The 12,720-nt window shown below is 44.7% G+C and overlaps 1 protein-coding gene across 1 annotated transcript in view; it reads left to right on the top strand.

The window, feature by feature from the left end:
* SNTG2 (syntrophin gamma 2) overlaps positions 1–12,720 on the top strand; it is a gene marked incomplete at its 5' end in the record, with an annotated part of 308,679 nt that overhangs the window by 194,123 nt on the left and 101,836 nt on the right. Inside the window, one exon of the mRNA XM_081997695.1 lies at positions 11,236–11,327. Coding sequence (XP_081853821.1) covers positions 11,236–11,327 — 92 coding nt within the window. The remainder of the gene's footprint in view (positions 1–11,235; positions 11,328–12,720) is intronic.

Genomic DNA, 12,720 nt, shown 5'->3' with positions numbered 1-12,720 from the left:
CGTCCAGATACTTACATCTATTAAAAGCAAAATTGACAGGCCTCTACTAAGCTAAACTATACATTTCATGCTAAAACTGTTATTTCCATTCTTACTGTGTATAACTTCCATTTGAAAATGGCATCTGAATTTGAAGAAATCTTATGTTTACATTTAGAGATCTTTGTCTGGTCAGTGTTCCTTACAATGAAACTTCAGATTTTGTCTTCCTACTTTTCTATCCCAGGTCACCAGACAACCACAGACTAATGTCTATAATGCCTTGGATAACTGTGTTCAATCTTAGGCATGATTTTGGTCTTATCAGTAGTTTCTGTGTTGTTGGCCATATTCATTTGTGGTTATGACAGTCCTACAAGCAATTTTATCTTGTCTTGTTGATAGACATCACGTACACACTTGGACTCTATCGCTTGTGGTCCGTTAACCTTACCTAAGAGTCAAACTCCCACCCAGCCGCACTCTCACACCCCCTCCTCAAACAAAACATAGGGAGAAAATAGAATGAAAAAGCTCTTGGATCCAGACAGAGACAGGGAGATCACTTACTAATTACCGTTATGGGCAAAACAGACTCAACTTGGGGAAACATAATTAAATGTATTGCCTATTAAAATAGATTCAGGCAATGAGAAACAGAGACAAATAAACTGAAAAAACACCTCCCCCCCACCCCTTTTCCCAGGCTCAGCTTCATTCCTGACTTCTCTACCTCTCCTGCAAGTGGTACAGGGGGATGGGGAATGAGGGATTGGGATCAGTACACGGGATTCCTCTCTGCCACTCCTTCCTCCTCACACTTTTACCCTGCTCCAGCTTGGGTCCTTCCCACTGGCTGCAGTCCTTTACAAACTGCTCTAGCATGGGTCCTCTCCATGGGCCTTCAAGAAAAATCTGCTCCAGCATGTGTCCCCTATAGGCTGCAGCTTCCTTCAGCGCACATCCACCTGCTCCAGCATGGGGTCCTCCGTGGGCTGCCGTGTGGGTGTCTGCTCCAATGTGGTCCTCCATTGGCTGCAGGGAGATACCTGCTTCACCATGGTCTCTCCATGGACTGCAGGGGAATCTCTGCTCCAGCACCTGGAGCACCTCCTGCCCCTTCTTCTTCACTGACCTTGAGGTTCGTATGATTTTTTCTCACACTTTTTTCCTCACTCCTCTCTCCACTGTTCAGCATTTTGTCCTTTCTCAAATAGTTTCCCAAAGGTGCTACCATCTTGGCTAAGTGGCTCAGCTGTGCCCTGCAGTGGGTCCGCTGGAACTGGCTGGAATCGGCTGTGTCCAGCACAGGGCAGCCCCTCACTATCTCCCACCCCTGAAGCCACCTTTCCCCACAAAACTTTGCCATTTAAATCCAGTACACACCTCTCTTGGGTTTGTGTGACAAGGTTTTGGTAGCGGAGGGGCTACAGAGATGGATTCTGTGAGAAGATGCCAGAAGTTCCTCCTCTGTCCAACAGAGAACCAACACCAGCCGGCTCCAAGACGGGACCGCGGCTGGCCAAGGCTGAGCCCGTCAGTGATGGTGGTAGCGCCTCTGGGCAAACAGAATTAAGAAGGGGGGAAAAAACGGCAACAGCAAGTGCAGCCGGAGAGAGGAGTGAGAACATGGGGGAGAACAGCCCTGCAGCCCCCAGCCCAGAGCAGCAGGAGGGGCAGGAGGGGCTCCAGGCGCCGGAGCAGAGGGTCCCCGGCAGCCCCTGGGGAAGCCCACGGGGAGGCCGGCTGTGCCCCTGCGGCCATGGAGCTCCCTGGGGGAGCAGATCTGCACCCGCAGCCGGGGAGGGCCCCACGCCGGAGCAGGGGGATGCCCGAAGGAGGCCGTGACCCCGTGGGCAGCCCGCGCTGGGGCCGGCTCCTGGCAGGACCTGTGGCCCCGTGGGGAGAGAGAGGAGCCCCGGCTGGAGCAGGGTTGCTGGCAGCACTTGTGACCCTGCAGGGCCCAGGCTGGAGCCGTCTGTCCCTGAAGGACGGCACTCGTGGGGAGACCCGGGCTGGAGCCATTGGTGAAGAATGCAGCCCGTGGGAAGGACTCACATTAGAAAACCTCATGGAGGACTGTCTCCCATGGGAGGGACCCCATGCTGAAGCAGGGGCAGAGTGTGCAAGCCCTCCTGACGAGGAGGAAGGAGTGGCAGAGACAGCGTGTGATGAACTGACCTTGTCCACCTGCACTGCTTGCAGGGAGGAGGTAGAGAAAATCAGTAGTGAAGCTGAGCCCGGGAAGAAGGGAAGGGTGGGGGGAAGATGTTTTAAGAATTGGTTTTATTTCTTATTACCCTACTCTGATTTGATTGGTAATAAACTAATTTCCCCAAGTCAAGTCTTTTTTGCCCATGACGGTAATTAGTGAGTGATCTCTCCCTGTCCTTATCTCAAACCAAGGAGTCTTTTGTTACATTTTCTCTCCCCTGTCCAGCTGAGAAAGGGGAGTGATAGAGCAGCTTTGGTGGGCACCTGGCATCCAGCCAAGGTCAATCCACCACAACACTCTATGTGAGACAGCTGCCACCTTCACAAGGAGTGCATGCAGGCATAGAAATAGTGGTGCCCTCTTAGAACATCGTGGGAGAGAAGAGGAACTTAGCTGACTCCTGCATTGCCTTTCTCAGCAGGAGGCACTGCAGCCATCCCTGTCTGGGAAGCTGAGATCATGGTACAGCTTCCATAAAGTACTGTTTCTGGAAAGAGAAAGCAGTGATTAGCAGGGAGACCAGATCATCTTCTATCTCTGTGTGACCAGAGGTGAATGCAAAACTTCTGTAGCTAAATAGCCTCCATTTTGGGCAGCTTATTAGACCTGCCTCCTTTATGCAGAGCATGAGGAAATCTTTGGCAAGCATTCTACTAACCCTGCCCAGTCCCATGCGTGATCCCACTCCTTCAGTCCTATAGTACATGCTCAAGAAAAGGACTTGCTAAGTATGATCAGAAAGCTGAGAAGCTTAAGAAATGACCCTTATGAACTGAACCTAGGCATCAGCACAGAGCTCACGTGCTCCTCTCCAGGATGTTCTGTGCAGCCATCCAATACAGTCTGAAACTAAGCTCAATAAGTGAGATCACAGAATCACAGAAATATTAAGGAAATATAAGGAAAAGACCTTTAAGATCATCAAGTCCAACCATCAACCCAACACCACCATGCCCCCAAACCATGTCCCAAAGTGCCACGTCCACATATTTTTTGAACACTTCCAGTGACGGTGGCTCCACCACCTCCCTGGGCAGCCTGTTCCAATGTTTCACCACTCTTTCAGTAAAGAAATTTTTCCTAATATTTAGTCTAAACCTCTCCTGATATAACACAAGTGAACTTGTGTTCACTTCAAATGCAACCATACTGTCTTTTCCTCTTAACCGTTATTAATACTATTTCTTATAAGTACATCATCAAGAGTAGCATCTGCTTCCGCTGCTTCCTTCTCATACCTCTTCCATCCCTTCCATACGCTATCTCAAGCCATGGCTAGCAAAAGCACAAGATGTCACAACAGGGAAATACCTGCCCACAGTTCTTACCACATCTTTCTTGTTGCTTCACTCTTTCATGGATTGTGAGCAACAAATACAGGATTTGGCATGGGTTTAGACATGGATACTGATTAACTGGCACTTATGGATGAGACAATGCTTGTTTCTGTGTTTGGAGGAGGTCCTAACCCAGGGTGGTATGGCAGTATTGATCGTTGTCTCTTTCACAGCTTCCTGGGACTCTTGGCCCTTACTAGACTATTATGAGACTGTCCATAATAGTAAATTAAATTATGCCAGCAGATATTCTTTGCCATGGGAATTTGATCAGCAATTTTATAAAATACTGCAGAATGCAATATTTTAACTGTCAGTTAATGCAATCATTAACTGTCTGCTTCATTGAGTTGTCTGGCTCAGTGACTAGGATTGTTCCTCATCCCATGGTCTCTGGTTTGCTCTAAGGTCACTGTCATCTAGAGAGAGGATAGATTTGTTTTTCTGGAAACGAAAGGAAGGCATTTGGGGTTTTGGAATTGGGTCAGGAAGTTATTAGTGGTTATGTGGGTTCTTTGTTAGCCTGTTACAGAATAGTTGTGGCATCAGCTCTTGGGCATTATCATTAAGGATTCTCTGCAGCTCAGTCCATTACCCATCCCAGAGCTGAGCAGGGCTTGTAGGATCCTTTTAGGTAAGATTCATTGCTGCAAAGACATTTTCAGGACATTTTATGCTAAAACAGGCTTTCTTCAGAATTTTTCTTTTTGATAGTTATACCAAATTATCAGAATATTCTGAAGTTGCAAAGCTTGCAGTTTAATTAAAAATCACCAGGAGTGTTTCCTTTTATTTTAATTTTGTGGTTGTCTTGGAATGGGCTTTTCATCTACTGGAGGTTGTCTGTGACATAATTAGCAAGTTAGGTAAATGAGATTTTATTTCTATACAAGAGGAGTCCAGTATCATTCAGTAATGTTGATCATAAAACAAATTGTTGTAAAGGATAAAGTCTTGCTGACTGCTTGCTGTACATTGATCTGCTGTCCTGCATTTTGGGGATTTTGTTTGTAATTTAATGATTTAGTGTAATTCACTGACTGAAATAAACAACCACCTGTTGATGGGACTCTGAATTGACCAGAACTTTAATAGAGACCTTTCTAGGTCTAGAAAGCTTAAGGTTTTTAAAGTTAAAAATAAAATCCAGGCTTTATTAAAATAAGTAATAGAATACCTAACTTTTTAAATTGAAAAATCTCAGTGATTCTGTCAGAAAGAATATAAAAGGATTTATAAACAACTCCTACCTGTACCACTGTGAATGAGTTCTTGCTTCAAGTTTAGTGTCAGCTAGTGTGGTAATTTCCTGAGCTACTGCTAGCTCTGCAAAATCCCCTGTGATCCTTACAAAGTTTCTTTCCTTCACCTTGGAGTTCTGCCTGTCCTTTTCTTGCTACCCCCAGGGGCATATCAGTCTCTTTTGTGAACTGCAGACTCCTATACCCTTGCTCTCTCTCTCTGACCCCTTCTCACTTTACAGGATAAGTTTGGGGGTTTTTTGAGCATACTCAGCTACTGCTGAGCTAAAGATCAGGCAAAGATCTTCTCTCCCACAAGATCCTTCCTGAACCCACCTTCTCAAAAGAACAAAAATGCCACATCTAAGAATAAACAAATTAAACAGATGAAGCCTGTCATAGTGTGGGTTTGCATTTATCATAGGCTGGATGTCTAACTATGATTTGGGTGACATAAGAGGAGAGCTAGGAAATAATGATTGCTGGAAATCTCACAACATACCAAATACCTGTTTTCTGGCATCAGTACCCATCAGGATACCATATTGTGGTCATGGATGGGGGAGTTACCTGTAACAGATGTTTTATTTTGCACTTTGTTTTGATAGCCTTTCAAAAACTAAGGTTTCTGGGACACCTTATTGCGGCCTTTCAGTACTTAAAGGGGGCTTAGAAGAAAGATGGAGGACAGACATTTTAGCAGGGCCTGTTGAGATAGGACAAGGGGTAGGGGCTTTAAACTAAAAGACAGTAGATTTAGACTAGATTTAAGGAAGAAATTTTTCGCCATGAGGGTGGTGAAACAGTGGCACATGTTGCCCAGAGAGGTGGTAGATGCCCATCCCTGGAAACATTCCAGGTTGGGTTGGATGGGGCTCTGAGCAACCTGATCTAGTTGAAGCTGCCCCTGCTCATTGTGGGGGGGGTGGACTAGATGACCTTTAAAGGCACCTTCCAACCCAAAGATTCTATGATTCTATGATTCTGTGATTCTAATGTTCCAGAGTTTGGACGGGTAGCTAACACTTGGTTTGGAGTCTCATCTACTTGGGCAAGGTTACAGTAGCAGAGAGTACAAGATTTACTATGTGTTAGTATATTTTGTGTCATGTATATCGTGTGTACACATACTGTGTTTTGTTCTAAGAACCCGGAGGAAAGACTACCTGATTGCTCTAAGGCTGCCATGTGGGGAGGCAAACAGCTCCTTGGAGAGAAGAGAGCACTGCACCTTCCATGAAAGCAGTTGGGATATAGAGTGGGAGCTTCTAAAATGCTGAATGAGGAGTAGGAGGAGTAGTTCATGAGTGAGTGAGGCAGAATAGGCAGGGAGCAGACTAAAAGACTTGTGAACTTGTTTGCAATCAATCGGTGGAAGTGGCTTACCCTGAGAGAAGATGAGTAGTTCATTGTGACCCAGAAAACCAAAGAAAGCTGCTGAACTGAAAAGCAAATCTGCAGGGACACTGTGGGAGGAGGGAAATTTGCTCTTTAATTGTCCTTTTACTCTTAGCTTTCCCTTGATGGATGTCAGTTTTCTCTACTTAAAAAAAAAAAATCTTATTCTAATGTAGTATTTTGTAGTATGGTAAAAACTGGATTTAGAGATTTAAAAATACCTAAATTCATGTATTTTGATATGCTCAAATTGCTGAAGATGTGGTATAATTCCACTTTAAGAATCTGATTGACTCATGGACCTGTCATAGTTGTCTACTGCTGGAGACAGTAGGATTCCCCAACAGGCAGTCTCTTCAGTAGAGAATTTAATGCCAACTTTTTGATTTCATTATTTTTGTTTAAAAAAAATTAGAAATTATCTTCTGTTCCAGCAAGTCACTGTGGTCATCTATGAGTCTGAATATAGATTTTTGTGGTCTACTGTACCTGTATAATAGCTACAAAATGTAGCTGGCTACTAAAGTCAGCACTCTGACCCATAAAAGCAAAGCATAACGGTTCCTTCTGCTGACATCATCTAACAATGTACAGAAAAGACTCCAAATGACAACATACTGGAACCTCAGAAATCAGGCTATAATTCTGAGACCTCAACACTGAACTGACAGAGATCTGTTATGGAGAAAATGAGCTTTTGTTACGTAATCAAGTTCCATTTTGCTAAATCTTCCAGATATGGGAAATAGATACATACAAAAATAAATGAATAAGAATGACTTTTGTGATGTTAGACTTGACGGACCTATTGTGAAATTATTTACAGGCAATTTAAGGTGACTTCTTCAGATGGAAAAATGAGTTTCCAATGATGATGAATATAATGCTGCCTCCCTGGGGCCTGGGTGAGAGACGTCACCAGGAAACTCCCTGGTCTGGTTCGGCCCACTGATTACTACCCACTGTTGGTCATGCAGGTTGGCAACGATGAGGTTGCACTAAGAAGCCCAAAGGCAGTCAAAAAGGACTTGAGAGCACTGGGGCGACTGGTCGATGGAGCGGGAGCACAGGTAGTGTTTTCATCAATACCTTCAGTGACAGGGAAGAACACTGAAAGGAACAGAAAAGCACACCTGATCAACACATGGCTCAGGGGCTGGTGCTGTCGTCAGAATTTTGGGTTTTTTGACCACGGAGCATTTTACACGGCACCGGGCCTCCTCACAGGAGATGGAGTGCAACTGACTCCAAGGGGCTAAAGGATTCTTGCTTATGAGCTGGCAGGCCTCATTGAGAGGGCTTTAAACTAGATTTGAAGAGGGGAGGGGATAAAACCAGGCTCACTAGAGATGAGCCTAGGGGTGGCGTGCCAGAGTTGAAATCGATAGCCCAGCTCAGGTGCATCTACACCAATGCACACAGCATGGGCACCAAACAGGAGGAGCTGGAAGCCACTGTGCAGCGCGACAGCTATGACGTAGTTGCCATCACAGAAACATGGTGGGATGCTTCTCATGACTGGAGTGCTGCAATGGATGGCTATAAGCTCTTCCGAAGGGATAGGCAAGGAAGGAGAGGTGGTTGGGTGGCTCTGTATGTTAGGGAGTGTTTTGATTGCATAGAAATCAAAGATTGTGAAGACCAAGTCGAGTGCTTATGGGTAAGGATGAGGGGGAAGGCCAACGAGGCTGATATCCTGCTGGGAGTCTGCTACAGACCACCCAACCAGGATGAAGAGGCAGATGAGACATTCTATAAGTGACTGGCAGAAGTCTCGCATTCGCTGGCCCTTGTTCTTGTGGGGGACTTCAATCTACCGGACATCTGCTGGAAGTATAACACGGCAGAGAGGAAACAGTCTAGGAGGTTCCTGGAGTGTGTGGAGGATAACTTCCTGACACAGCTGGTGAGTGAGCCCACCAGGGGAGATGCCTTGCTGGACCTGCTGTTTACAAACAGAGAAGGACTGGTGAGAGATGTGGTGGTCGGAGGCTGTCTTGGGCTTAGCGACCACGACATGATAGAATTCTCAGTTGTGAGTGAAGTAAGGAGAGGGGTCAACAAAACTGCTACCATGGACTTCCGGAGGGCAAACTTTGGCCTGTTCAGGTCACTGGTTGAGAGAGTCCCTTGGGAGACAGTCCTGAAGGACAAAGGGGTCCAGGAAGACTGGACAGCCTTCAAGAAGGAAATCTTAAAGGCACAGGAGCAGGCAGTCCCCATGTGCTGTAAGAAGAGCTGGCAGGGAAGGCGACCGGCCTGGCTGAACAGGGAGATTTTGCTGGGACTCAAGGAAAAGAGGAGAGTTTATCACCTCTGGAAGAAGGAGAAGGCAACTCAAGATGAGTACAAGGATCTCGTTAGGTCAAGCAGGGACAAAATTAGAAAGGCAAAAGCCCAGCTAGAGCTCAATCTGGCCGCAGTTGTAAAGGATAACAAAAAAATGTTTTTACAAATATATTAACAACAAAAAGAGAGGCAAGGGGAATCTCCATCCCTTACTGGACATGGCGGGGAACATTGTCTCCAAGGACGAGGACAAGGCTGAGGTACTTAATGCCTTCTTTGCCTCAGTCTTTAATAGCCAGATCAGGTATCCACTGGGTACTCAGCCCCCTGAGCTGGAAGATGGGGATGGAGAGCACAATAACCCGCCCATAATCCAGGAGGAAGGAGTTAAGGACATGTTAAAGCACCTGGACACCCACAAGTCTATGGGTCCTGATGGGATCCACCCGAGAGTACTGAGAGAGCTGGCGGAGGAGCTTGCCAAGCCACTCTCCATCATTTATCAGCAGACCTGGTTAACAGGGGAGGTCCCAGAAGACTGGAGGCTTCTCAATGTGACGCCCATCTACAAGAAAGGCCAGAGGGAGGATCCTGGGAACTACAGGCCTGTCAGCCTGACCTATGTACCAGGGAAGATCATGAAGCGGTTGGTCTTGAGAGTGCTCACAGGGCATGTGCAAGACAACCAAGGGATCAGGCCCAACCAGCATAGGTTCTTGAAAGGCACGTCCTGCTTGACCAACCTGATCTCCTTCTATGACCAGGTGACCCACCTAGTGGATGAGGGAAAGTCTGTGGTTGTTGTCTACCTGGACTTTAGTAAAGCCTTTGACAGCATCTCCCACAGCATTCTCCTGGAGAAACTGGTGGCTCGTGGCTTAGACAGGTTTACTCTTTGCTGGATGAGGAACTGGCTGGATGGCCGAGCCTGGAGAGTTGTGGTGAATGGCGTTAAATCCAGCTGGCGGCCAGCCACAAGCGGTGTTCCCCAGGGCTCGGTTCTGGGGCCAGTCTTGTTCAATATCTTTATTGATGACCTGGATGAGGGGATTGAGTGCTCCCTCAGTAAGTTTGCAGATGACACCAAGTTGGGTGGGAGTGTTGATCTGCTGGAGGTAGGAGGGCTCTGCAGAGGAATCTGGACAAGCTGGCTCGATGGGCAGAGGTCAACTGTATGAGGTTTAATAAGGCCAAGTGCCGGGTCCTGCACTTGCGTCACAACAACCCCATGCAACGCTACAGGCTTGGGGAGGAGTGGCTGGAGAGCTGCCCGGGGGAAAGGGACCTGGGGGTGCTGGTTGACAGTCATCTGAATATGAGCTGGCAGTGTGCCCAGGTGGCCAAGAAGGCCAACAGCATCCTGGCCTGTATCAGGAATAGTGTGGCCAGCAGGAGCAGGGAAGTGATTGTGCCCCTGTACTCGGCACTGGTGAGGCCGCACCTCGAATCCTGTGTTCAGTGTTGGGCCCCCCACTACAAGAAGGATGTTGAGGTGCTGGAGCGTGTCCAGAGAAGGGCAACGAAGCTGCTGAGGGGTCTGGAGCACAAGTCTTCTGAGGAGCGATTGAGGGAACTGGGGTTGTTCAGCCTGGAGAAGAGGAGGCTGAGAGGAGACCTTATCACTCTCTACAACTACCTGAAAGGGGGTTGTGGCGACAAGGGTGTTGGTCTCTTCTCCCAAGTAACTAGTGATAGGACAAGAGGAAATGGCCTCAAGTTGCGCCAGGGGAGGTTTAGATTGGATATTAGGAAAAATTTCTTCACTGAGAGGGTGGTCAGGCATTGGAACAGGCTGCCCAGGGAGGTGGTGGAGTCGCCATCTCTGGAAGTGTTCAGAAAATGTGTGGATGTGGCACTTCAAGACATGGTTTAGGGAACATGGTGGCGCTGGATTAATGGTTGGACTTGATGATCTTGAAGGTCCTTTCCAACCTTAGTGATTCTGTGATTCTGTGATTTTGTGGTTCTGATTTTATGTGCTTTATTGATAAGACCAAGTGCTGTCTGACAGTAATAGTATATTATTGGCGTTATATGTTAACGTTTTACATTTAAGCAAAAATTACACAATGATGTGACTTTGTGCTGTTACCCTTATTGTATGTTGTAAAAGTATTAAACTTTTCTGGAGTCATTTTAACTACTAAAGCAGGGTCATGATGCATAACCGCTAAATGAAGAGATATCTTGAAGAATATAGCTGTGTAATCTTAATATTTTAACACAGTATCAACATTTCATGATGAATGACTGCTTTTAATTTCTCAGTTTGAGAAGTTGCATCCTTCCTGAAAGTAACTGGCATTTTAAGAGAAGATATATCCATTAATACAGTGTATGTATGTATACAGTTAGTACTTCCCTGAAAGTTTCTTATTAGATACACAGTTCTTGGTTATACTCTAAGGTGAGACTTTCAACACTCACTAGGAAATTTACTCATTAAATTAATGGGATTTGTGTAACTGAATTTCTTACTTGTTTTTGAATATCTCATTCTCAGTGGAAAAAGACTTAATCCTGCAAACAGTTAAGCATACAAGTAGTTCCCATGAGCACAGCCTCTATAAAATGACATCTAGTTACCTTTCTAGACATGAATTATAGCATATGGACATTTTATTGGCTGTCATTCTAAAATGCAAGTAGTACTTCTGCCTTGGTTTGGTGATATATATTAAAAACTCTTCCTGTGTTTTACAGCTGGAATAGAGATTGCCTGATATACACATACATTTTTAACGAACGCAATTATTTTTCATGATCTGATTTCCAGGTTCCCCTGGACCATCCAGTGATCACAGCAGTGGAGCTTCATCACCTCTCTTTGACAGCGGCTTACATTTAAATGGAAACTCAACTAACACTGTAAGCAAATGAACAATAAAAGCATGGTGTAAGCTATGTAAGTTCTCTTCCCATTTTGAGCTTCAAAAAGCTAGTGTAGGACTGTAAAACTACCCTAATTTTTTTGTTGCTATTGTTAGCTTGTTTGCATGTTTGTTTGATTTTTAAGTGCATATACTGTAAAATTCTGTACTTGGAAAGTAGCCAACATGTGGCCCTGGGCTTCTAGGTTCTTACTCTGAGGCAACTGAGAAGCTTGTAGGAGTGAGCACAGTAATATTTAATCATTGTTTAGACATGAACTCATGTTAACTTTTGTCATACTTTGTTGAATTGTATTATTGTACTGTAGAATTTAGTCCAGCTAGAGATGCTGAAATGTAGATACAATTCAGAAAATAATGTAAAGTTGAATTATTGAAGCAAACTTGCATGACAGGAAAGAAAGGGAAAAAAAGAAAGAAATAAAATAGGAAAGCGGTTTTAGGGGGAAAAAAGGTCTGTTTCTTTAATCCAGAGGATATTCAGTTCTTTTTTCTGTGGTGAACAGCTATGATTGAATTAATTGCAGTAGTGTGGGGAAAAAAAAAAAAAAAAGCAGCTTTCTCCAGGAAAAATACTCATCACCAAAGCCAAAGGAGATAGGATGTCTTAGTAGGTGACAATGTTGCTCTTTTGAAAATGAAGATTGAAGATGTAAATACTAGTTGTACAAGGATGTGGACCTTCATGCTCAAAACTTTTTTAGCTCCTAAAAAATTGCAGCTGTAGTCTTTCAGTTGGAGATTAAATTTTATAGAAGGAATGCCCAGTGAATGGATTGAAGGCTTCTCCTCTCCTCTGTTTTTCCTTTTCTTTCCTACTCAGCCAGAGGTGTCAGTGTCTGCTGCTTACTGTACTTCTCCCAAGCCTTGCATTTTTTTGAGCACTGTCGCTCTAAACTAATCCTTAAGTTGTTTTCATCTTATAAATATATATATCTATATGATAATATAACTATAATAGATACATATGATAAATAAATAAATACAAATATGCTTTTCTGTGCTGATACCTGTACCTTAGTGCTTAGGGTCGAAACGGTGCATAGCTACAGAAGCTTTCATGCTTATTCATTTTTAATGATCCAGATAATTATTATCTTTATTTACTTTGTATTGTTGTCTTACTGAAGAACCCCACCTGTCCTCAGGGTCCAGCATTCTGCAACATTCTGCAGACAAAATCCTTTCTGCAAAAAAAACAGGGCTATGGTCAGATGATTGCCTGTGACTGTATTAGCATGTTTTAATAAATTCATGCCTATTAAGTGCTAGAATGGGTGTGCCATAAGAACTTTCAATAATCATTATGACTGTACTGTGGGAATTACACACTTTGAATTCTACGCATTATAAAAAAATAAATAAGTGGC

Source organism: Phaethon aethereus, assembly GCF_964289735.1.
Source record: "Phaethon aethereus genome assembly, chromosome: 3".
Lineage (NCBI taxonomy): Eukaryota > Metazoa > Chordata > Aves > Phaethontiformes > Phaethontidae > Phaethon > Phaethon aethereus.
The sequence above is the reverse complement of the archived record's forward strand: the minus strand, read 5'-3'. Positions and strand labels throughout refer to the sequence as shown.